Genomic DNA, 26,568 nt, shown 5'->3' with positions numbered 1-26,568 from the left:
TGCGAAACAAATTGAGTTAGAGACATCTTAAGGACAATAAAACAAGCTAAATGAAGATGGGCTTGACACACTGCCACAAGAAATGACAACAGATGCCAGCATTCTTTTCACCACTCTCACAAACAAACCACAAGAGGCCAGGACATGAAGCTCTTAAAGCCATTATACACTTTCGGTACAGAAAAAAAAGTTCACAGATTTACAAATAATTTACAGGGTTTACAGAAGGTAATGGTGAAAGACTTCACTTGAAATATTATTCCATGAAATGCTTTACTTTTTAAGAAACTATTAAAACAATATCAATTCTAGATAGCGAGAATTACGGATTTATTTTAAACACATGTCATTGACACGGCGAAATGTGCGAAAACAAGAGTGGGTTTTCTCGTTATTTTCTTCAAACTCCGATGACCGATTGAGCCTAAATTTTCACAGGTTTGTTGTTTTATATATAAGTTGTGATACACGAAGTGTGGGACTTGGACAATACTGTTAACCGAAAGTGTAAAATGGCTTTTAAAAAAGCTAAACAAAGGATTCAATCTCAGAAAATACTTCTTCACACAGCGAGTTGTTGATAACTGGAATAGACTCCCAGTCAAAATGGTCAACGCCAAGACAACCAATCAGTTCAAAAACAGTTTCGACAAATACCTGAATGAAAATGGATATGGGGTGTTAAAAGGCATACGCCTACAATACTAAAAATCCCATCAAACTGTTTTTGTAAGTGCAAGTGGAAGATGAACAACAAGAATAATGGAATGGCAACCAAGGACAGAGAAAAGGAAAAGAGGTAGACAGAGAAGAAGATGGAGAGATGACATCAGGATTATAGGCAGGAACAACATGGACCAGAACTGCAAGAAATAAAAATGAATGGCGTCCTACATGAGGAGGGCTACATCCTACACTGGATGAACACAGCCTAAATGGTGATGATGATAATGATGATGATGAAAACAGTATAACAACTAAAGAAATGTAAAGTTAAATAGAAGGAAGGCTTTTGGCAATTTGGCCTATATAGTATTTCAGTCATGCCTTCAAGGCATTGGACACTTTTGGTTATATTACTCAAAATAATTATCAGCATAAAACCTTAATACTTGGTAACGAGTAATGGGGAGAGGTTGATAGTATAAAACATTGAGAAAATTGGCTCCCTCTGAAGTGACGTAGTTTTAGAGAAAGAAGTAATTTTCCACGAATTTGATTTTGAGGTCTCGAAATCAAGCATCTATGAAAGCCACAACTTCATGTGACAATAGTGTTTTTTCTTTCATTATTATCTCGAAACTTCGACGACCAATTTGAGCTCAAATTTTCACAGGTTTGTTATTTTATGCATATGTTGAGATACACCAAGTGAGCAGACTGGTCTTAGACAATTACCAATAGTGTCCACTGTAGCCATATGCTGTTATACAAATATTGACTGCTTCGAGTGCTATGGTTAAAACTATGACTCCCGAGGTGATCCCCGGAGCGTTCTATTTTCCCGAGGCAAAGCCGAGGGAAAATAGAACGCTCCGGGGATCACCAAGGGAGTCATAGTTTTTAACCATTGCACGAGTAAAAGCAGTCAATATTTGTTTTATAACACCCCAAACATTTCTAAATACTGTACTATTATTATTAAGTTACAGGCCTGAATGCTACAATCCACGGACGACGCGAATACAGATTGCAAACACTTTTACTTACTGTGTTGCATGTAGTGTCGTGCAATCCGAAATGGTTACAGACTATTAATTTATTACCCTCGTACACGCAACGGACGTCTGGGTACTGCACGCCGTGTGCTAGTCTGTCGGACTAGCGCACGGCGCCGTGTGAAAGTCTTCGGACTAGCGCATGGCAAACCGACGCACTATCACACGGCCGTCGTCTAGCGAAACTAAGACATGTCATGTGACGCGCTCTAAACCAATGAGCAGGCAGAATACTTGCAAGGGGTGTTATAAACCTAAATGTTACACTTAAATGCTGTGTAGTTTTGAGTTCAAAAAAGTTCAGATACTGCCCTCTAAATTAAATACACTAATTACAACATCAAATAAAATTATACTCATTAAAATGTTGATTATGTTCGCTTAAGATAACATAGTGCATTAAAATTAGTATGTATATTTACGCCGTAGCTTTCAGCTTCTACGAAGAAAAATGTATCAAAGCGACTGTAATTGTCGTAGTGTTGAAGAATATGGCCCTTCATTAATGAGTCTAAGTAACATCCAACGGCTGTTTAGAAATATCCGTAGTGGTTGTTTGGTGCAGAGCGGTTGCGTTCCTGTGAAGAAAAAAAACAAGAAAGTGCAGACATTTTAAATGTGGGGTTAAATAATCATATTAACGATATTTGTAAAGCGCCTTATGAAAAGCCTCTTAGCGCATACAGAGAATACAATAAGTGAAAAAACAGTTACAAATAAGCAGATTGGAAATAAGTAGATTGCAAATAAGCAGACTGCAAATAAGCAGATTGCAAATAAGCAGCTTCAAAGAAATGAGTTTTAACAGAGCAAAGAACTAGCCTATGGCGAAAACGCACAGGAAGACTATTCCAAAAAACGGTGCGGCGTAAGAAAATGATTTGTGGCGATGACATTTGTTTAAGTACCTAACTTATTATTGATTATTGATTCTGTATTATTTTTACTGATTGGATATTGATTATAGATCGATTATTACCAATCCTCTCTCCTCCCAGTAAGGTTCCCGTTCTCCACTAGGATTGAACATTGAGCGACTACGGCGTTGGTCGATCAACTCCTGGCGGTTCTGCAAAAATAAAAATTACAGCCATGGAGTTAAGGGGACACGTTGCCTTTATGAAAGGCGTTTGAAGCCGTTTGTTATAAAATGCATATGTTTATGAAGATGTTTTTAAAGTAGAAATTATCCACACACATGTTTCGAAATTGCATGGTTTTTCTTTAAACGTCGTGACACAGCGATCCGAATTGTGGAGTCAAATTTTTGACTCCACAAAATGGCCGACCGTGTCAGTTGGCAAAGTAGAAGGCAAACCACGCAATGTCGAGGCATATTTGTGTTGATCGTTATATTCTAAGTGACTCCGAGCAAGGAGTATAGTGGAACATGGAGCAATAAATACAAACACTTACATCATGTTGAAGACGTCTCATCTCACTTTGACGATCCTTTAATCAAAACAAAACAAAAAGTAACAAATGAAATCTTCATTATGGAATAAATAAATAACTGCACAAACCACAACACAAAATTCGAAACAGCTTATACTATAATCAATTCAAACATCCGTTCATTCAAATCAAGTATAATTATAATGGGGTTTCCATCAGTAACACGTTCAAGTCAAAGCCTCTATTACACTGGTACTCTCGCTCCATTCTTGTATATGGATCATTCCTAGCTACTTATTTATTATTGCTTTAAAGCCCGTGGACCCTTTCAGTCCAATATTGTCCAAGGCCCACACTTCGTGTACCACAACTTCTATAACAAATAACAAACCTGTGAAAATTTAGGCTCAATCGGTCATCGGAGTCGGGAGAAAACAACGGAAAAACCCACCCTTGTTTCCGCGCGTTTCGCCGTGTCAAGACATGTGTTTAAAATAAATCCGTAATTCTCGTTAACGTGAATTTGTATTGTTTTGCTGTTTTCTCAAAAAGTAAAGCATTTCATGGAATAATATTTCAAGAGAAGTCTTTCACCATTGCCTTCTGTAAACCCTGTAAGTTATTTGTAAATCTGTGAACTTTTATTTTTTTCCCTGAACCGAAAGGGTACAATGGCTTTAAACATATATTAATTTTGTTTACTTTTATGCGATGTTTTTACCTTTCTATGTACGGATCAAGTCCCATATTGAATTATTTTCCAAACAGAGTATGGAATAATTGTCTTATTGAATTGAGAACAAATACATTGTACACAACCGAAACAATTGTAGGCTACACTTTAAACAACAGAACTATTAATTAATGCATAGCATTAATCATTAACACAGCGGTTGTTAATTGATCAAATAAATAATATACTGCTCAATTAGTGATTTTCAAACGGTTATTCAAAAAGCAATGTACACGAAAAGAAACCATGTACCATTTTGATAGTAGGCTATTGTTCAATTGTTAAAAAATGTATGGGTTTAGGCGTTGCACGCTGATAATCAATATATTATATGTGATATGTGGTTACATTATGTGTATCTACTTGCCGGTAGAGTTTGTTCTTTAGAGAAATGTCTTGCTATTCTACCACGGGGTAGATTTGTTCTGATTTCTTGGAGACTACTCAGTTATGAAAAGAAATATCCTGCTTTTAAACTACCTGAGCGGAAGGTAGAAAATAGGCTGGGACTACCAGTTTAGCTTAAGTTTAACATAACATAACAATTACAATTTATAAGGCGCTATTCCCTCAAGATCATAGCGCACTAGAAAGAAATTAACTTGGAAAAAGGTGAGTCTTAAAGACTTTACGAAAAGCAGACAGAGTATTAGATTCCCTAATGGCAGTTGGGAGATTGTTCCAAATCATGGGCCAAGCCACACTGAAAGCCATCTGACCTAAGTTTGCTCGGGGAACATTCAAGCGAGTGATGTGTGGACCGAAGAACTCGTGCAGGAGTGTAATGTGACAGTAAAGTGGTAATATAATGAGGTGTAGTTTTGTTAAAGCATTTAAAAACTAGAAGAGCAATCTTAAAATGGATTCGTTCTCTAATTTTGAACGAAAAGCTTATAGGATCGTTATTAACTGACCGAGTGAGTTCTTAAATTGGTATGAACGTTTCGACTAGTTTGCTCTAGTCATCGTTAGGAGACTGAAATAATGAATACCGTTAAGTTAATGTTAAACAAATGTTAGTTAAAGAATGTTAATAAACGATTACCGTTGGTGGTGCGGGTTGCTCTGGACGAGGTGGTGGGAGCTGATCGAACGACGGACGGGCAGACTCTTTTCTCGAGGCACGGTTTCTGGGAGGTAACTCGGTTATGCGAGGACCACCCTGATACCAAATAAGAACCGGAAACTTAGTGATAAAAATTTTAACATTGTTAACTGTAGAAACAAATATTTATTTACAACTTGTTTTTATTCAACATAAACATCAGGATACGTTATTGCTTACTCAACATGCATAGACAAACTCTAGGAAAACTTTTTTTCTATTTGCGTCAGTTTGTTTTATTTTTTATACCAGTTCAAAAAATATATAAAAAAAAAAGAATTAAGGTACAGTTTAATTTTAATACATGACAAGTAAAAAAAAAAAAAAAAAAAAAAAAAGGGGGGTATAATATGAAAATAAAACTCATTCAGTGAAACTATATGTACTATATCAAGCGGCACCAACGGGGCTTCATAGCATGACACAAATAAGTATTAGAAACATTGACAATTATGTAATGATATTTCAAGAGAAGATAATAAAACCTCTCGAATGTAAAGATGATGATGATAATGATGATGATGATGATGATGATGAAAGAATATGATACACAAATACAGTCAGATAACCAATGATATGAAAGCTTAAAGGAACACGTTGCCTTGGGTCGGACGAGTTGGTCTATAAAAGGCGTTTGTAACCGTTTTTTTATAAAATCCATATGGTTGGAAAGATTTGCCTTGAAGTTGCGTGGTTTTCATCCTTTGCGAATTAACACGGTCGGCCATTTATGGGAGTCAAAAAGTTGACTCCCATAAATGGCCGACCGGGTTAATCGACGAGGTAAAAGGAAAACCGTGCAATTTCGTGGCATGCTTGTGTAGATCATTGTATTCTACTTTTACAACATCTTTCTACCCATATGCATTTTATAACAAACGGTTACAGACGCTTTTCAAAGACCAACTCGACCGATCCAAGGCAACGTGTTCCTTTAAATACAGAAAAGAATGACATAATTATAATATTCAAATCTAATTTTGCTTCATCAAACCAGACAAAGTTTTTAAATACACCATATAAGTCAAAATGACAGGAGTAAAGGAACGTTACAGAATTGGTAAGACAAAACTCGTATAACATCACAAATTTACACGGTCTAATGATGATGATAGTAGAAAACATTCCTGTCTGAAATGTCATTATTCAATTAGGAAAAAAAAAATCCCGTTTGGGGTTCATCGCTCAGTGGGCGTTTTATTCATATATATTTTAATCGATGTCATGAAAAATTAGTGATCTTTTTTTCACTATTTTTCTCGTGACCCAGATGGCCAAATATGCCTTGATGGCCAAAAGGTTTGTCAGTTTATGAACATGGCGGAGATTACATGAAGTGCTTACGCTGTCAGCAACTGTTTTGTTCGTGAAAAACAATTCTGTAATGTTCCTTTAAACAAACTCCAGCTACGTTATACAAATGAGCATAATAGTATGATGAGAAAACCTACACTAGTTAACCTCAAGTGATAAATGACCCTTCTTCACTCTTAAAAAAGGCAACACCTTATGCCATTTTGAGATACTTTGGACTCATAAATAAGGGCAATATTTAGCTCACAGGACTCGGGAAAGTACAGAGTATACAGTGCTAACACACATCGGTGTATGGGTAAAAAAAAAAAAAATAATAATATTCTTTATCCCCGATGCAAATTTAACATCTATTATAATATTTAGTTCAAAACTAAAAGTTTTGCATACATAAAAGGCTATCATGATAACCCTAAGCACAAATTCTGAGTTTATTAGTTTATTGATGAGTTGTAGTCTAACAAAACCAAACACAGCACACAGCTAGATTTTGACTGGTAAGATTTGGCTAGGGTGAAGTAACAATTATTCAAAAATACCTCAGACAGTTTCGCTATTCCTATGGGTGGAGAGCGCGTCACGTGTGTGTATATAAACCTTTGTTTATAACCAGTAAACATGGGCGTGACACGCGAGCTTGCACCTGTGCTTATAAGACAGTTTCTTCGTTCCTATTGGTTGAGAGCAACGGCCGGGACAGTTGTGCAACACATCACGCGAAAGATTGAACAATTATAATTTTTGCATTTATTTACTTTTTGACCAAAAAGTGTTGATGTTTTTTGACCGAAAATGTATTTATGAATGGGAATCAAAGTGTGTTGAATCGGTTTCGTCGAGGTAAATTACCAAGAACCAGGCCTCGGCGGGTTTAAACCACTAGTTAAAAACCTCTTCACCACACATTGATTACCTTAATTCAAATGTACTCTAAACCATGCGTTTAGGAAAGGTTTAATGGCACATTGCAAAAGACCAGTTTTCGCAGTGTATGTAGCCAAACAGATATCATGAAAAATACTGTGAAAATTTAAGCTCAACATTTCAAATGTTTTCAAACTTCGAGTCTTGGCATAGCGAAATCAAAACTCTTATTTTTTTTTTTTACTCTTTTCGCAAAAAAAATAAAGCATTTCAGTCACAGATGATCTTTCTAGGCGAGTTTTTCACCAGACCATTGTTTATACCGTAAGTTATTTACAGATCTGGAACGGTTTATTTTGTTAACTTCACCAGGGCTGTGGACTCACTTTCAAAGGGAAACCTTATAATAATGTTACCAATTACTAAGAAAGACATATAGGCCAATTACATACCTTTTCTATATAAATATATGCTATTTAGGGTATATTGATGATAATGTGTTTATGTTACTATTACAAGCTTATTCGTCATATTATTAAAGGCACTGGGACACTATTGGTAATTACTCAACATAATTGTTAGCATAAAAACTTACTTGGTAACAAGCAATGGAGAGCTGTTGATAGTATAAAACATTGTGAGAAACAGCTCCCTCTGAAGTAACGTAGTTTTTGAGAAAGAAGTAAATTTTCCACGAATTTAATTTCGAGACCTCAGAATTAGATTTTGCTGCTGGATTTACCTTTAAAGTGAACTTTCTGTTATTTTGTGCCGGGTGCATAACATCTAAAGATCCCTTACGTTGGCCGCAAACTTCGATGACAAATTTGGTTTGGGGAAGTTTTTGGTTTTCAGACTAAAATTTTACAAATGTATGTTATTCTAACCAATGCTGTACAATAGCTTCAAAGGCACTGGACACGTTTGGAAATTGTAAAATACCAGTATTCTCACTTGTTGTATCCCAACATATGCATAAAATAACAAACCTGTGAAAATTTGAGCTCAATTGGTCGTCGAAGTGGCGAGATAATAATGAAAGAAAAAACACCCTTGTTGCACAATGTTGTTTGCTTTCAGATGCATAATAAAAAGCTTCAGTTGAAGTCTTTGTGTGAGAAATAACCTCTTTCTCAAAAACTATGTAACTTCAGATGGGGCCGTTTCTCACAATGTTTTATACTATCAACAGCTATCCATGGTTCGTTACCAAGTAAGTTTTCATGCTAACCTTATTTGAGAAATTATCAAATAGTGTCAAGTACTTTTAAAAATAAAAACCCTTCTCCGCTTTTCAGTATAAACCTACATTTTGGAGATCCTGTCTCCGACTGCGTTCCTGTTCGACGTCGCGCCTCTCTGGGCGTTCCTGTCGACGCTTGTTTCGATCGTCAGGGATATAGGTGGCGATAGGTCCCGTTCCGCGCCTTGTGTGCAACTCTTGGGGGAAGTCTACGTCCGGGACTTCTCGCTCGTTGTGAAATGGATCTATCAATACAAAAACGAAATTCAATTCACATTTATTTTTATTTTTATTCTGTCAAAAAACACAGCATGACAGAATGCATAATGAGTAGTTTAGGGCTTATACAGTCTTAGAAAAGAAACTACATGGAGGCCGAGTTCATAAGCCGAGGCTTGTAAGAATCAAACGAAATAGCGAAAAATGTTCAATCATTTTTAATTTTTGTCAAACCCTTTTTGTGTTCAAAAAGCTTCTATTATTTGTGTTGGAAGGCCAAGGACTCTCAGAAAATCGAACTTTATAACTGTACAAGTTAAGAAGGGAACCCAGCTATAAAGGGCAGGTTAATTTACTTGGGGCTCACCTTCGGCTCGTACATCCTATCTGCGAACCTACACTTTCTCGTTATTCTCCTTAATATAAAAGAAAAAGTATTGAAAAAACTAAAACAAAAACGTCAGTTTTACCTCTTCGGCTGCTGGGTTTCATGAAGGCACAGCAGCACAGGATCATGATGAGAACAAGGACGGCAAAAACAGCAGCACCGACCCCGATTAGAATAATGGCCAACGTAGACAGCTCTGAAATAATGAAACACATGGAATAAGAGAACAAAGTAACGCCGTAACCGTTATTATTTTTATATTGTTAAAGGCAGTGGACACTATTGGTAATTACTCAAAATAATAATTAGCATAAAACCTTACTTGGTAACAAGTAATGGGAAAAGGTTGAAAGTATAAAACATTGTGAGAAGCGGCTAGAGACCTCAGATTTAGAATTTGAGGTCTCGAAATCAAGCATCTAAAAGCACAATCTGAAACGCCTGTGGAAAGTGATATACAAATGTTATTTGTAATAATTATTTGTTATGTTTTTCATAACCAACAAAATACCCACAATGTAGCTCTTGTACGCCTATGCAAACAAAACATAATCAGATCAAATAGGAGACTTTGAACGCTAAGCGGCAGCAGACTTACCAGGTAAATGTCCATTGTCGTTCTGAGAATGCGCATATTACCGAGAACAATGGGTTTTACCTGGTGAGTCTGCTGCCACCAAGCGTCCCGAAATTCCCCTATTATACCAAAGTTTTCACAAAGTTAAACTCACTCGCTGAGTCTTTAATTGTGACTGTCGTTGACGAGATGCTTCCGATGATGCAGGTAACTGACTGGTATAGCTCCACCTTTCAAATAAATTCAGTTTAAACGTTTATTTCGATAGGTCCACGAAAAATATCGACATGTATATGATAGCAGTAGAAGCAAGATAAATGTAATAAATCACCCGACATTTCTGTTGGTAGTTAACGACAACAAAGGGTCAAAGGTGACAGTTTCTACCAACACCGATTACTACCTCGTCTCCCAGGTTACCATTACTATAAACACCATTACAAATCTGAAATGTCTGTGCGAGAATAAATGGAGTATTGGGATGTTTTGATAAGCAGAAGCTTGAGGGGAAAACAGGCCGACAGACAAATAGACAAAACAAACAGACAAGCATGCAAACGAAAGGACAGACGAACGTATAAGACATGACAGCTACTCTGTCACAGGATCGGTCATAGAAAATACAACGAGTTCATCGTTTGCTAACAAATGGAGAGAACGGGTCAGACAGAAGCGATACAAAATAACTATGTTACAGCGACTTATTTATTGGCTTTTTTGTGCAAGTCGCCAGACACAAAAGGCCTGAAGGCCATCTTCAAGGTGCGAGCTACAAATTAACTATTTTTTCCAGGAGCCGTTGGCACATACTCCTCCTGGGGCTGATACAGGGTTACCCCCTTTACAGTCCATACGGATGTAGGCTTGGGAGAAGCCTGGCTGGTACAGCAGTAAGCACTACCCTCCCCAACTTTACGAAAGTAGTCATGGTTCAAGAAAGAGGAGTGATACCCGTTTCAGACGCTAGTGTCGCGCCGAACCAAATAGATTAGGAGCGACTCTCGGTCGACCCAAACAATGTTTGGTTTCAGACAGGCGAACTTAACGTACAATTTACATTGGCTCGGCTCGTGACACGTTCGATGTCTGAAACCAAGAGGCTCCCAGAGTCGTTCCGAACGACTGCAACAGTCTATTTTTCGACTTCAAAGCGCGTCGAGTCGCCCCTAACTGTTTCAGACGTCGAACTGTGTTCATGTACTTAATTCAGAATTTAAAACGGGTGTTAATTACCTGGAACGTTTCGTCTTCTTCACCATTGATCTGATCAGCGGTGATTGGCAACTTGAGGTCGTAGCCTAAAACCGTGTTTCCAAACATCAGTAATGTGTCTGAGCCCCCGTAGTCCTTGTCTTGTGTGGCGCTTACTGCAACGGTCCTTGCCCCTATGTTAAAGGATTCGGGTACTTTTTCAAAATGTCCACAGATTTACATTAAACTTACAGGGTTTGAAGATAATGATAGTGGAAAGCTTCCTTTCAAATATTACTAACTAAGGTTGTGTAGTTTTTGAGAAATGAGTAAAACAAGTCACAAAATAGTTTTGGTCTCATGAGACCAAAATTATTTTAGCATGTAAAATCCCCTTAACCAGTTATGAATTATACCTAAACCATATCATAACTGGTAAACACGTTTTTACATGCTAAAACTGGGACGAAAATTATTACTTTTACTCATTACTCAAAAACTAAAGCACCTCAGTAAGTAAAATTTCATGGGAAGCTTTCTACTATCATAATCTTCAAACTGAGAAGTTTAATGTATATCTGTACAGTGGACATTGTGTTTTTTGTTAGGAAAAAGTACATATACCCTTTAAAGGCAGTGGACACTAGTTGGCAATTTCTCAATATAATTGTTAGCATACAAACGTACTTGGTAACAAGCAATGGAGAGCTGCTGATAGTATAAAACATTGTGAGAAACGGCTTGATGTGTTGGTCCCCAAAAAAGGAATTACGTGTGGCAAAGGTGTTTTTTCTTCCATTATTACCTCGCAACTTCTGAACGACGACCAATATTGAGTTTGAACTTCATTTTGTGCTGATGAAGCTATAATTCATTTCGTTGCCAAGTATGTAAAAGAAAATCAGACTGTGTGATAAGGCTTAACCAATGTACGTTTTCGTGTCAGAAACACTCCTTTCCGTATGACCTCTTCACTGATTTGTGTATTGTTTTAATGTTGTTATCCTCCCTATAGGGTTATGTGGTCTGTTTCAGTTTCGGAATAAATAAATAAAAAATACAATACAACACATAAATAAGAGATGTTAAAGCCAGTGGACCCTTTCGGTAAACAGTGTTGTCCAAGGCCCACACTTCGTGAATCACAACTTACATATAAAATAACAAACCTGTGAAAATTTAGGCACAATCGGTCATCAGAGTCGGGAGAAAAGAACGGGAAAATCGACCCTTATTTCCGCACGTTTCGCCGTGTCATGACATGTGTTTACTATAAATCCGTAATTCTCGTTGGCGAGAATTGATAATTGTTTTAATGTTTTCTCAAAAAGTAAAGCATTTCCTGAATAATATTTCAAGAGAATTCTTTTACCATTACCTTCTGTAAACCCTGTAAGTTATTTGTAAATCTGTGAACTTAAATTTTTTTTTTTTCCGAGAGTGTATAGTGGCTTTAAATTTACATCGAGGATAAGGAATATTAATATTTTTTTTATACCCATTCACCGATGTGTGTTAGCACTGTATACTCTGTACTTTCCCGAGTCCTGTGAAAAAAATAATACTGTGAAAAAATATGACAAGATCCCACCCGAGTAACATGCCTGTGATATGTTTTCACAATGCTAACACACATCGGTGTGTGGGTATAAAAAATAAAATAAAAATTAATACATTAATACTTACGAATACTGCTATCTGCCGTCGGGTCACCCGTCCGTCTTATCTGAATAACAACTTCAGCGTCTTCTTCGTTGACGGCGTAAGCAGTTTGCAATATCGAAAATACGCCTGTAAGGAAAGTTACAAAATAAGAGTTAAAAAGTGAAGATAAAAACGATCCTCTATAAAAGCCGATTTCTACCTTCCGCCCAACCAATACACTAGTACATTTCCAAATTAACATTTGAAAAACATTGACTCTCTTGTTAAGTTTAAGATTGCCTTAAAGACGCATTTATTTAATATTTAATTCGTGCAGTTTTGTTTGATACTTAATAGTATATCTTTCGTTTGTGTATGTGTCTCTCTAAAACGCAATTAGGGACATGTTTAATCACTATGTGTTAATTATGCGCTATTATTTTTTATTTTCGGATAAATTTATTTCATGTCAACATCAATCACGTAACAAGTGTGATAACATTGCTCAGAAAAACATACGATAACTAATTGGTCCCGACGTTCCGAACAGGAAACTCTGCTCGTCGTCATTTCTCCTGAAGACGAGCAGAGAATACTGTTCGAAACAACGTCGAGACCACAACGGCTCTTTTCAGAGTCAACACTCCCTCAAAAATTACTATTGAGTATTGATAGTTGGTCAATGTATACATGTACTTGGTCTGACGATGACAGTTAATACGATCCTATAAGCTAAAGTAGTAGCCCAGCCTGTCTGCTATACCATCCGCCCTGGTAATAGTTAACAATCAGGACAGGTCTTTTCAGAACTGAGAAGTCTCCCGAACCTCCGATTATCTACTCCACGGCAGTAGAATAAAGCAAGACAGTTCTCTAAGAACAAACTCTACCTGGCAAGTAGATACAGACTTGGTGTTACCGCAGACCAAATATATATATATTATTGATAGCTTATACTTCTTATAAAAATGATTATTATTATTATGATTAATTTCAAGCAACAATTCCTTACATTCATTGTCATCAATGTTGACAGCGAACCTGCTATCCGCAGTCAGCGCGAAACCATCAGACGGGTTTCGAATTCCAACATAGAAAACTTCCTGACTCTCCACAACGTTGTCATCATTTACGGTGACAGTAACTGTGGCACTTGACACGTCCATAGGGAACATTACAGTACTATCAATACGAGCATAGTCCCCGTCGGCGAGAGTAGCTGTTCCGTCTTCAGTGTACACCTCTGCAACAAATAGTACGATTTATATTCTAGTCATTATTCATTTATTTGTCAATTTTTGTAAGACCTTGTTGAACCTGAAAATTACAGGCACTAGCTCCAACCAAACAATAACAACAACTTGCATAATGTCAACATAATGTGCCCCCACTCCCCCCCCCCCCAAATGTAGGACTGGTCGTTACAAAAAAAAGTTGCAATCCATCCCTTGTCCAAGCACGCAACAATAGTTCTTGATTTTTGTTCACTCAGTTGGTATGCCTTTTGTCACTATCCCTTCACCTTGTTCCTTAAATGTGACTTGCCGTGCAGTTATTTGCTATATTTTAGTCACTGGCACTAGCCAGTTTACCTTTTTAATGTTTAAAAACAATTGAATTTCTAAATGGTTTTTCTGTAGTTTCTAACACATTTTTTATAAATCTCTGTATTTTAACATCATTTCAGCATATGGCTGCGATGTTTGAGTGTTTTTTAATAAACCAATTATAATAGTTAAAATAAAAATTCTTAGTAGTTAATTTGAATCCCTCATTTAGCGAAATTAACTGACTTCTTTTTCCACTTCCAGTGGCGATCGTGCTTTTTCTGTATCTGCACCCACTCTCTGGAACTCTCTTCCATTACATATCCGAGCTACAAAGTCTCTGACATTTTCGAAACATTGCTAAAGCTCATTCATTCAACAGTTAGCGCAAAGGTCTATGCATCTCGTTCACAGTTGGCGCTTGCGCAGTTGGTATTTGCGCAAAGGTCCATATGGTATAACTGCATTTATACAAATCCACAATCAGTCTTACCAATAGTGCTCGCTGCCTCTAAGTTGAATCTTCTTGTGATGGTTAGTTCAAACTGCACACCGCCGGTAGCTTCTTTCACAGTGATGGCACTACCAGCTATCTGGTATTGAACTGAAGACATATTGATAATTATCACGAGAAGTATTGTTTGAAGCTTTGCATGATGTGGAGAAATATGAAGAAACTATAAGTGAATAGTAAACTTGGGGGACTTGTATATCTAAATCTCTTTCGTGCGAGTGTTGGCCCTGAGAGCAGTTAACTCTGCTTGTCTTCAGGACAAAGTTTACTGTTCGAAAAGTCGAGACCAAACCGGCTCTTTTCAGAGCCAACACTCGCACAAAGGAGATTTACACATGGTAACAGCCGCAAAATATACTACTTTTTTATAGTTTCTTCCAAATTATCACTGAAAATAAGTGTTTGATAACTTGTCTGATGAGAATGTCAACTCCATTGTTTTTTTTTTCAGTTAGTTGCCATGTGGTTATTCTTGTTCATAACAACGACGTTCATAATCATAGACGTTAAAGGAACACGTTGCCTTGGATCGGTCGAGTTGGTCTTTGAAAAGCGTTTGTAATAAAATTCATATGGGTAGAAAGATGTTGTAAAAGTAGAATACAATGATCCACACAAACATGCCTCGAAATTGCACGGTTTTCCTTTTACCTCGTCGACTAACACGGTCGGCCATTTGTGGGAGTCAGACTTTTGACTCCCATAAATGGCCGACCGTGTTAGTTCGCACAGTAAAAGGAAAACCACGCGATTTCCCAACCATAAGCATTTTATTTTAAAAAACGGTTACAAACGCTTTTTATAGACCAACTCGTCCGATCCAAGGCAACGTGCTCCTTTAAACCAATGTTTGTATGATTAGAGAGATTGGCTGTTGCCAGCTTGGTGTTTGAACTCACTCTCTATAATCTTTATGTCATTAATAGTCTTTATCCCCGATGAAAACTTAACATCTCTTATAACTGCATCTAGCTACCGGGTAACCTCGGTAGTCTAGTTGGTAAAACTCGGTATGCAGGGGTCGTGGGTTCGAATCCAACCCGAGTAACATGCCTGTGATATGTTTTCACGGTACTCGGGAAAGTACTGAGTATATACAGTGCTAACACACATCAGAGTATGGGTTAAACAAAATTTTGTTCTTTATCCCCGATGCAAATTTAACATCTCTTAAACTCACCATCATCATCTTGAATGAAGACTGTCGTACCGACAGGCCCGCCGATTTCACCCCCGACAACCCTCTCTACAAATAGATAGACAGACTCTTTATTCTCCGGTATCTGGTCCGATGCAATCGTGAGTTGCAGACCCACTTTGACCTCCCCGGGTGCGAACCGCACTGGGGTGCTGATGAGGGGGGTAAAGTCAGCCGTTGGGGTGCCGCTACAGACGGCAGTGCTGCAATCCGATGTGGACACATCTGTGTAAGGTTGAGCAATTAAAGACAGTGGACACTATTGGTAACTACTCAAAATAATTATTAGCATAAAACCTTACTTGATAACGAGTAATGATGAGCTGTTAATCGTATACAACATTTTGAAAAACGGCTCCATCTGAAGTAACGTAGTTTTCGAGAAAGAAGTAAATTTTCCACGAATTCGATTTCGAGACCTCAGATTTCGAATTTGAGGTCTCGAAATCAAGCATCTGAAAGCACACAACTTCATGTGACAAGGGTATTTTTTCTTTCATTATTATCTCGCAACTTCGACGACCGATTGACCTCAAATTTTCACAGGTTTATTATTTTATGCATATGTTGAGATACACCAAGTGAGAAGACTGGTCTTTGACAAATACGAATAGTGTCCAGTGTTACGTTATTGGTTTTTGCTTACAGTATAGTGACTGGCAGTGTAGGCATTTGATGTAATCCACCATTATACATAAACTGACAAAGTAAAAGTTTGAGATCGATTGGACATCTGGGTCACGAGAAAATAGTGAAAAACCGATCGCTCATTGTGCATAGCATCAATTTAAAAACAGGGAATAAAACGCTCACTGAGAGATAAACTCCAAGCGGGAAATTAGTTTTATTTATTTCTCATCAAATATGACATTTAATAATAATAATATTAATAATAATAAGAGACGCTCTTACACGAGGTACCACAGCGCTTTACAAGAGACTATACAATAAGCAAATAAATAAATAATGGCACTGATAATGGGAAACAGGAAAGTTTTGAGATGTTTCTTGAAAACTGCGAGTGACTCCGCGGAACGAATTTGATGAGGGAGACGGTTCCAAAGGCGCGGAGCATGTGCGTAAAAAGCACGATCCCCAGCAGCGGAATGCACCTTTGGAACTGCCGGGAGTGTATTGTCTGAACCAGAGCGAAGGCCAGGTCTTACAGGTTGATAAATCTTTATGAAACTGGTGAGATATGAAGGAGCGGTATGGTGAAGACATTTGTATACAATTTCAGACAGAAATATTTCAAGGGATGTTTTCTACTATAAGTATATCGTCATCATTATAGACCGTGTCAGTTTTATGTAAATCTGTGATCTTAGACGAGTTTTTTTTTTTGTTCTTCTTACCAATTCTGTAAAGTCAGTAATCCACAAACATGTTCTTCCTTTCTGGTTTAGCTTCAATCGCCTACATGTACATTTTGTTTATGGTTCCTTTGAGGTTCCTGGTTTCACTAGTTTTGTGCAATGTTCAAATAACTGTATTTTTATTGGCTATGTAGGAAAAAATTATTGGGGTTTAAGGAAGATTTGAAGGGAATTTGGTTGGCTTCCTACAATTTTTGAAAGGAGCGAGGATGCGTGGTCTTCTGGTTGATCTATATTTTTTGTTTACAAAATTTAATGTATTTTTATATTTTGTTTTTATATTTATATTTGAGATGGTATTTGATGTGCAATTTTTATGACGTTTTTGTCTTTGTGCCCTTTTGTGCCTTTGTTGTTTTTATTGTCTGGATCGCCTTTAGATAGTGATTATTTTCGCTGTTTGGTTATCTGCAGGCTTGTTGTCTGTGTAGTCTTATTCTTATTGCCTATTCTTTGTTATGTGCTGTTTGCCTGGAAATAAATAACTAAATACAAATTGTCAGAAACGGCTCCCTCTGGGGTAACGTAGTTTGTTTGAGAAAGAGGTAATTTCTCAGTCTATTATGCATCTGAACGCACACAAATTTGTGCAACAAGGGTCACTGTTTTGAAATTATTCTCTTGCAACTTCGACAACCAATTGAGTGCAAATTTTCACAGGTTTGTTGTTTTGTGCATATAAGTTGAAATACACCACGTGAGAAGACTGGTCTTTAACAATTACCAAAGGTGTCCAGTGCCTTTAAAGGAATCCCATAGAGGTGTGTTTGTGTACTTACACACAGTGGCGTCAGATTGCGGGTTACCAGTTCTGAGCAGGTAAACATCGAATGCTCCAGCAGACTCTGACACTTCAATTGATGTAGCGGTATTTTCAAACCCGAATCGAGCTGAAAGAATAATTCAGTTAAATTAAATTCGCAATATTTCAATACTGTAAAAAACACAGTTTTACAAAATGCATAAACTATGTAATAATAGCGAACAGAGTGGTTTAAAATTTAGTCTAAATCGGACCAATCAAAACAGAGATATAAAAAGCTTACGTCACTGCACATTTATCCAATAAAATTGTTGCATCCAATAAAATCGCCGGGTTCTGAAAGGCAAGTACATGTCTTTTTCCTTGCGGATAAAGACAGGGTACCAGTGAGACTAAATCGGTTCAATCAAAACACAGATGTAGTACGTCACTGCACGTTAACCAAAGAAAACGATGTATCAAATAAAATCGTCGGGTTCTAAAAAGCAGGTACCTGTCTTTATCCTTGCGGATAAAGACAGGGTACCAGTGAGACTAAATCGGTTCAATCAAAACACAGATGTAGTACGTCACTGCACGTTAACCAAAGAAAACGATGTATCAAATAAAATCGTCGGGTTCTAAAAAGCAGGTACCTGTCTTGATCCTTGCGGATAAAGACAGGGTACCAGTGTAAGCCGAGCGCCGAACGGGATCTTACCGTCATCATCTTGTATGGTAATGGTTGCAGTACTCATGGTTGGGTTTACCGTTCCAGAAGATGGGTTGGATATTTCAAATGTGAATTGCTCATTCGAGGCCTCGTACACGAAGTCGTTCATAATGTCGACTCGGATGGCGATGATCCGAGCATTTGGGAGGAATTCACGCCTCTGGTTCCTTATTGGGATGAAGTCGGAGTCGGCTAGGGCTGACCCTGGGAAGGTGTTCACCTCTGTAGTTATACAAATAGAGATAGCAATACATGTATTATATATATTTATTGACCAAACCAACAGCGGACGAGCCGCCAATTACAGGAAAGGATAAAAAAAAACAATTGGAAATATTCATATAGCATTTATAAAAACAATCTGATATGTACAAAGTCAACAATTAAAAAAAAAATCATCTTAGGAAAGAAAATTAAAGCATACATTGAAGATTAAATAAAATAAAATGGGGAACAGAAGCAGACCACCATGAACGACTGTGAAAATATATTTAAAATAAATTTTAAAAGCAAAAGCCTACATTAAATTATAAAATAGAATAAACGATAAAAGACAAGGGAAATAAATTTTGAAAAAAATGATAGTTTGTGTCAGTATCAATTCAATTTTCAAGATGATGAGACATTTATTTTCGTACTCACAATAAGAAAAGACAGAATCATTAGAGGGCTATTGTTAATACATGCAAACAAACAAGTCAATGGCCTGACGTTTCGTAGTTCTAGAAGGCTTTTTAAACGGTTACCTTGGATCGGTCGAGTTGGTCTTTGAAAAGCGTTTGTAACCGTTGTCATAAAATGCATATATGATTAGAAAGATATTTAAGTAGAACATAATGATCCACACAAGTATTACTCAAAATTGAGTTGTTTTCCTTTAACCTCGTCGACAAACACGGTCGTCCATTAATGTGGTAGTAAAATTGTTGACTCTCATAAAAAAAATGGCCGACCGTGTTAGTTAGTTAGTAAGTAAGTTCGCAAAGTAAAAGGAAAACCACGCATTTAAACGGTTAGACTTATGGGTGTGAAGAGGAAAAACAATTTATTAATTGGTGAATGAGGCGGACTAAAAAGGGAATATCTGTGGGGACAAGGAGAATGCAGAGACCCAAGGGTTATTAGTCATTTCCATTTGGATGTTCAGACCATGGGGTTGAATGGTCTGAAGGCACCTCATTCACAGTTTCTCCCTACTCAAATGAACAGTCTCTCGGTGGTTGCCTATAGTCACTGAGCCACGATTGCGCATTGAAAAAATAAAAACATAGGGGGCGCTTTCCAGGGTTAAGTAGTAAGGATTGTCGAAGTAAGAATATGTTTGTTTGTTGTTTGTTTGTTGTTTTGTTGGTTTTAAGTTTGGTTTTTAGTGCAAACGTGCACACTCAGACACAAACATGGGTAGGCTGACACTTTCTGTACAAATACACCAAATGAACAACATATGTAACTCTTTGCAGATCTATATTCGAAAAACTCAAGCACCGTTATCTATCAATCATTGACACTCTGACTGTTAGTTAAAAAATTATAAAATAAATAATATATATAAATAACATTGAGATAACCGCTATATTAAAATCATTGGTTTTCAAACTGTTATTCATAAAATGGATAGACAAAAAACGTGTGCCCATGACTTTGGCTGTGCACAAAAAATACAAAGAACACGTTTCAAAAGTTGTTAAAAACACCTAATGCACCAAACCTTTGTAAAAGTACCTCTTGTTCGAAAAATGTATGCCATCTGTACATAAATTGATTTGCACACACATTTATTCAGATCTCTCGGTCGGCTACTCAGATCGTTCTGACAGTTCTTTTGTTTCATTCTTTGCCAAGATGGATGGGGGTTGTCCAAGAAAGTCAGGGTTATCATGTTTCTTTATTTACGTCTTAATACCCCTATACTGTATATTTGATGTAAGTCTTTTTATCTTCTCCATTTTGTGAATGATAAATAAATAAATTATTGCCTATTTTTGATTATGTTTCAATAACCATTGAGGGGACTTGGAATTATTGATTTAGTGGAAATAGAGTATTTTGAAAAGTTGAATTGTGTTCTGGTGCGAGTCATCCACACGTTGATTCGCACCAGGACACAATTCAGCTTTCAATATTTCCACTAAATCTCCAGAGCTTCTTCTTATAGACTTGGTTCCAAGTCTGTGATTGTGGCTTTGAATCTACCCCAATAGCCAATACATGACAACCTGAAATAGCGCCCTCTTGTGAGTTAACCTCCGTCATTAGCTGCGGACTTTGGACGTTTGTTGATAACTGAACTGAGGGGGAGATTTCGCGTGGCCAGTGCTGATAAAATAACCACCTTCTAATCCTAACCACCCTCTTAGCGCCCTCTTTTGAAACAACTGAGGGGAGATTTCGCGTGGCTAATGCTGATAAATAACCACCCTCTAACCCTAACCACCCTCTTAGCGCCCTCTTTTGAAACATCCTCTTTCCGCCCAAGTTAACCCATAAGGGGGACAGGATCCCCGGCGGACAGATGCCACTGCCACACCGGTAGATGGGGGTACAAGAATGCAGCAACAAGTAGAAATTATTTTTTTAATGAAACAAATATATGAATGAAAATTTCACTTACCGATACTATCTGGCTGTGCCAAATCTCCCCCGGTGCGAACTATTTCAAGGATGGCATGGGCACCAACTTCTTCCTGCTTCGTGTAAGACGTTGTCTTCAGCGCAAATGCTTCAAACAGAAAAAGAAATATCAACTTTTAATGAAAGATGAATCCCTACTCACTGTGAATAAGATAGTTCGCCTAGAGATGTTTCAGCTTCAAAAGTCGTCAAGTTGTTGGGGGACGGGGGTGTGAAAATCACAGAGTGATGTTTTCAGGGGAGTCTCGTAAACACGTACTGGCAAAAGGTTGTACACATGATAATAATGTTCGGTCCCCGGAGACGAAAATGTACATTGTTTTACTTATTTCTCCAAAACTGCAACACTTCATATATTAAGGGAAGCTATCTATTTCTAATATCAGTATCTTCAAATTGTGTGAGTTTTATGTAAATCAGTGAACATTTTGTTTTGTGTCGTACAAAAAGTACCCAAACCCTAAATAGGAACTGCCATAAAACAAGTTAAAAGGAACACTCGCATTGGGTCGATCGAGTTGGTCTTTGAAAAACGTTTGAAGCCGTTTGTTATGAAATGCATGTGGGGGCCTATATAGCTAATTCAAAAGTAAAGCATAATGATCCACACAAGTATCACTTGAAATTGCACGGTTTTCCTTTTGCGTCACGAAGAAACACAGTCGGCCATTTTGTGCAGTCAAAATGTTCACTCCATTAAATGGGCGACCGTGTTAGTTTCGCAACGTAAAAGGAAAACCGTCCAATTTCGACTGATACTTGTGTGGATCATTATATTCAACTTTTTAAATATCTGTCTAACCATAATGCATTTCATAACAAACGGGTTCAAACGCTTTTCAAAGACCAACTCGTCCGATCCAAGGCAACGTGTTCCTTTATCGGTCTCACATTTCTACCCTTTAGCATAGTCTTTTCCATCCAACGGGTGGATTCAGAGAGACTGTTTATATCGGGTCAAAACTTCAGCGCATTAACCATTTTTGCACTCATATCAAAATATGTTATGTTGGTTAGTAAAGTCGTTTGCAACAGCTACCATTCTATTTTATGAAACTAAATTGTAAACCATCATGTTAGTCAGGTGGGTGTCTGTGTGTCTTTTAGACACCCTGTGTCACCGCTGTTTAAATGTTGACACCCTGTTTTATCTGCAAAATTTGTATGCAAAATGTTCTGTATAAAGTGAAAAATGTGGACACCAATTTCTTAGATTTCCAGCAATTGTGCACACCCTTTTACAAAATCCATCATAACTGAAAGCTTGCTGTACACAAAACTGTTTTCAGGTGGCTTTTTAAAGACACTGGACACTGTTGGTAATTGTCAAAGACGTCTTCTCGCTTGATATCGCAACAGATGCATAAAATAACAAACCTGTGAAAACTGGTCGTCGAAGTTGCGAGATAATAATGAAAGAAAAACCACCCTTGTCACACGAAGTTGTGAGCTAACTTTCAGATGCTTGATTTCGAGACCTCAAAATCTTAGTCTGAGGTTTTTAAATCAAACTCGTTGAACATTACTTCTTTCTCGAAAACTACGTTACTTCAGAGGGAGCCGTTTCTCACAATGTTTTATACTACCAACAGCTCCCCATTACTTGTTACCAAGTAAGGTTGTATGCAAATATTTATTTTGAGCAATTACCAATAGTGTCCACTGCCTTTAATGAAAAACAATCGTTTTGTCCGCCACACGACTCTTTTGCAAAGAGCCATATGGCGGACAACTCTTTTTTTAGAGTGAAGCCTCTTCCAATTCCAATCAAAAAGAGTGATACAGATTGACTTTTACTCTCAAAAGAGCGAAACTGCTACCACTCGGACAAGTCAGAGAGTGAAATTTTCACTCTTTTACAAACGAGCTTAAAGCTCAAAAATGAGAAGGATTGTATCCTTTTGTGCGTGCCATCCATACCAGACTGTTAATATTCGTCATCGTTGCGGTACAAAGGCTTCACCTTTAATACTCTTTTCGAAGTTCACGTGCAACACGCCCCTGAGTTCTGCAAACTCTCGTGTCATTTATAACCAAATTAGTCTTCATTCAGTTGTGGAGGTGAACTGGAAAGCCAGGCCATTCAGCAACACCAACCGCCATCATAAACAGTATTTTCGTTTAAGATAAACTCACGGTAAGCCGTTTTGAGGTATGGTGAACACAAGCCATGCATTGACACTATGGTTTGGGTTAATTTGTCTGATATGTTCATAATGTTGATAGTAAAAAACATTGTGAGAAATGCACCCCTTTGAAGTAATGTAGTTTTTTAGAAAGAGGTAACTACTCACTCAAATATTAAGACTTCAAGCCTGAAGCTTTGTATTATTAGGCATCTAAAAGCACACTGCAACAATTTGGTGTATTTTCTTTCATTATTTTCTTGCAAATTCGATGACCAATTGAGTTAAACATTTCACAGGTTTGTTATTTTATGCATGTGTTGGGATGGATACACCAAGTGAAAATACTGGTCTTTGACATTTACCAAATGTGTCCAGTGTCTTTCGAAGGAGGATTGTCTGTTGCAGTTGAGTGAAAGTTGTCTTGGCATGTCGCCATGTGCATCTCTAGAATAGGGACATAACGGAAGTGTAACTGGCAACATGTTTCGTCAGCCCTTCGTGTCCAGTATTGGGTTTTCAAGAATTATGTTTGAGTTTCAAGAAAACCGAATGTGAAAGTTTGAGCTTTCTCAGCCATGCGATAGTTACATATCCTGTTCGTAGGTGTGACATAATTCCATGGAAAACAACAGTTGTTTCTAGCTATCGAGCAATCTGATGGTCTGTAGCTGGTATGACACTGCTCTAGAATTGCAAAGGTCGTGACTTTAAATTGTCTGATTTAGGCCTACACCCAAACCAAACAGAACAATCCTATTTTAGTGTCCGCTATACTTCAAAAAGACCAAAAAGGCGTGCAAAAGTAAACGATCTGATGGTGAAACTGAGTAATTTGGAATTTAAGTCAAGTCTGTTATTTAAAAACAATAAAATGGAGGCCTACCTCCAACTTCGTTAAGTTTGAAATTTTACAGTTTTTGACAATTCAAATCACATTCGTCCGGCAATTTATTTATTTTTTCTTTCTACTGACAGTGTTTGAATAATTTTAACTTTTTTAAAGTTTACCGTCAGTAGGCCTACAATTTTTTATTTTTGTTTATTGCATCAAGTCAAGACCGGCCTTTTACATAAAAAATAATCTGTACTTTTAAAGGTTTGCAATGTCGATAATCCAAATTTAGTTGCCCTGGCAATACACAAATTTTCTACTGATAATGTTTAAAAAGTGTTCTTTTGGATTGTTTTTAAATTTGCCGTCACTACAAAATGTCTTGTTTTTATGGGGACCTTAAAGACACTGGACACTATTGGTAATTGTCAAAGACCAGTCTTCTCACTCGGTGTATCTTAACATATGCATAAAATAACAAACCTGTGAAAATTTGAGCTCGATTGGTGATCGTCGGAGTTGCGAGACAAATATGAAAGATAAAAACACCCTTGTCACACGACGTTGTGTGCTTTCAGATGCTTGATTTCGAGACCTCAAATTCTAAACTTGAGGTCTCGAAATCAAATTCGTGGAAAATTACTTCTTTCTCCAAGACTACGTTACTTCAGAGGGAGCCGTTTCTCACAATGTTTTATACTATCATCCTCTCCCAATAACTTGTTACTAAATGAGGTTTTATGCTGATAATCATTTTGAGTAATTACCAATAGTGTCCATTGCATAATAGCATGGATCAAGACCAGATTTTTGTATAAAGAAAAACAATGTTGTTGGAGAACGCTGTACAAACTAAGGTTTAATATTGTTGATGCCTACGATTACAGTTTAAGCACTTGTGATGGCCCTTGCACACCGGGAACATGGGGTTAAAACAAATCAAAAGCATTGCAATTATAGGGACCAATTCATTTTAATATTTTAAACATAAATCTTTTAACTTTCAATTTGAAGTGCTTTGGGGATTAATTTTAAACCATGGATTGGTTCCTAATTACAATCCTTTAAGATTAATTGTTAAATCTCTCCCATTTAGAGTTACTTGTTGTATGTAACGGAGTAGTCCAACCTGGGCTACTGATGTTCACATTGTTTCCACACACTTTAACCGAGAACTACAACAAATAAAAGTTGTTATGCTAACAATTATTTCGAGTAGTTAGCAATAGTGTCGATCCAGTGCCTTTAAACTTGGTCTTTCACTTATCACATTGTTGGGGGGGGGGGGGTTCGAAATGAAAATGTGGTTAATCGCTGCGTATAATATTCGAGCAGATTACTGCATTAACACATTCTTCATTTCGGGCAGACAAAGCAGGCGAAATCGTCTGTTAGCAACACCACAGAATAATGAATGCAAAGGTTGTTAATATGTACACAGTGTATTTATTGAAGTACACACATGACACTATTGTGACGTAAAGGGAAATTGGAATTCTAACAGTTTGTATACTAATAAATATCATATGGGATTTAAGGCATCGCATGGTGAGGTATCACTATATTATTTGGTTTGCGGTAACACCATGTGTGTATCTACTTCCCAGGTAGAGTTTGTTCTTAGAGAACTGAATATTGTGAGAGTGAGTAAACACCAATAGTGCCTAGTGCCTTTAAGATACGTTGCACAAACCATGGAGGTAGCCCCATGCACAAACTAAGGGATATAGAACGGCGAGCAGCGTTGGGATGTCCTACGATAGTTTTAATGCACCCGTGTGCATAAACAGTGTTTCTTTAAATACTCACTTTGACCGAGAACTATAACAGGTGAGTACGATACCAAAAGAGCAAAGACGACAACACCAGACAGGAAGATCGTTGTTCTTTCCATTGTGATTGTCTAGTCCGAGCAACAGCTGGCTGTCTGTCAATCTTGAAGATTCCCAAACAACGTTCTCTTTTTCGGACGACTATTGACTCCAATATGGAACACAAGATTCGTCTTTGGGTGATTATAATGGAAAGTGTCCAAAAGGAGTTGCCCTCATGTTATCATACAGTATCTGTACATAAACTGTGTGTAAACTCGTTTTTTGGCGATAGATTATGGGTGTGTATTGCATAGGGGTTGAATGGGTCATGCAATGACTACTCAGGCGTGTCCCGATGTAGAACACAAAGGAAACTTTTGTTAACATTATAAAGGCTCACCTGTTTACGTTTGATCGGGTATAGAGCGCCTTATGGGCAAGGTCTCAAGGTTTATTGAAACTGCGTAGCCCTCAATAATAGTAGTAATGGATACTTTTGATGCGCCGGTGTCAGATGCAATTGTGTCCGCCATGCAAACTGTCTGCTCCGGACACTAACTGCATATGCAGTCGTGTCCGAAGCTATGCAAAAACCGTCCGGTGGACATGTACATGACTGCACATGTATGTGCGCGCGTAAGCGAGCGTGCATGCACTGAAC

At 37.5% G+C, this 26,568-nt stretch overlaps 1 protein-coding gene across 1 annotated transcript; it reads right to left on the bottom strand.

The window, feature by feature from the left end:
• Window positions 1–1,895: 1,895 nt before the first annotated feature.
• LOC117298560 (extracellular matrix protein 3-like) lies at window positions 1,896–26,213 on the bottom strand. The gene is made up of 16 exons (XM_033781880.1): window positions 25,903–26,213; window positions 21,113–21,220; window positions 18,490–18,723; window positions 17,806–17,916; window positions 15,633–15,875; window positions 14,432–14,542; window positions 13,404–13,634; window positions 12,434–12,538; window positions 10,790–10,941; window positions 9,711–9,786; window positions 9,062–9,175; window positions 8,439–8,617; window positions 4,892–5,008; window positions 3,135–3,170; window positions 2,698–2,787; window positions 1,896–2,296 (listed from the first exon to the last, which is right to left on the bottom strand). The coding sequence occupies exons 1-16, from the start codon at window positions 25,985–25,987 to the stop codon at window positions 2,252–2,254; spliced, it is 2,037 nt and encodes a 678-aa protein (XP_033637771.1). The 5' UTR covers window positions 25,988–26,213; the 3' UTR covers window positions 1,896–2,251.
• Window positions 26,214–26,568: the final 355 nt, after the last annotated feature.

Source organism: Asterias rubens, chromosome 13 (assembly GCF_902459465.1).
Source record: "Asterias rubens chromosome 13, eAstRub1.3, whole genome shotgun sequence".
NCBI lineage: Eukaryota > Metazoa > Echinodermata > Asteroidea > Forcipulatida > Asteriidae > Asterias > Asterias rubens.
Note: the sequence above shows the minus strand (reverse complement) of the source record. Positions and strands in the feature narration are given on the sequence as shown.

What these genes read in the sequence shown, in the direction of transcription:
- LOC117298560 (XM_033781880.1), bottom strand. Translation starts at nt 25,987, where the DNA reads ATGGAAAGAACAACGATCTTCCTGTCTGGTGTTGTCGTCTTTGCTCTT. An exon ending in GGCACAGCCAGATAGTATCG is followed by an intron (nt 18,724 to 21,112) that starts GTAAGTGAAATT and finishes GTATAACTACAG; the next exon opens with AGGTGAACACCTTCCCAGGG. An exon ending in AGAGGCAGCGAGCACTATTG is followed by an intron (nt 13,635 to 14,431) that starts GTAAGACTGATT and finishes TATTTGTTGCAG; the next exon opens with AGGTGTACACTGAAGACGGA.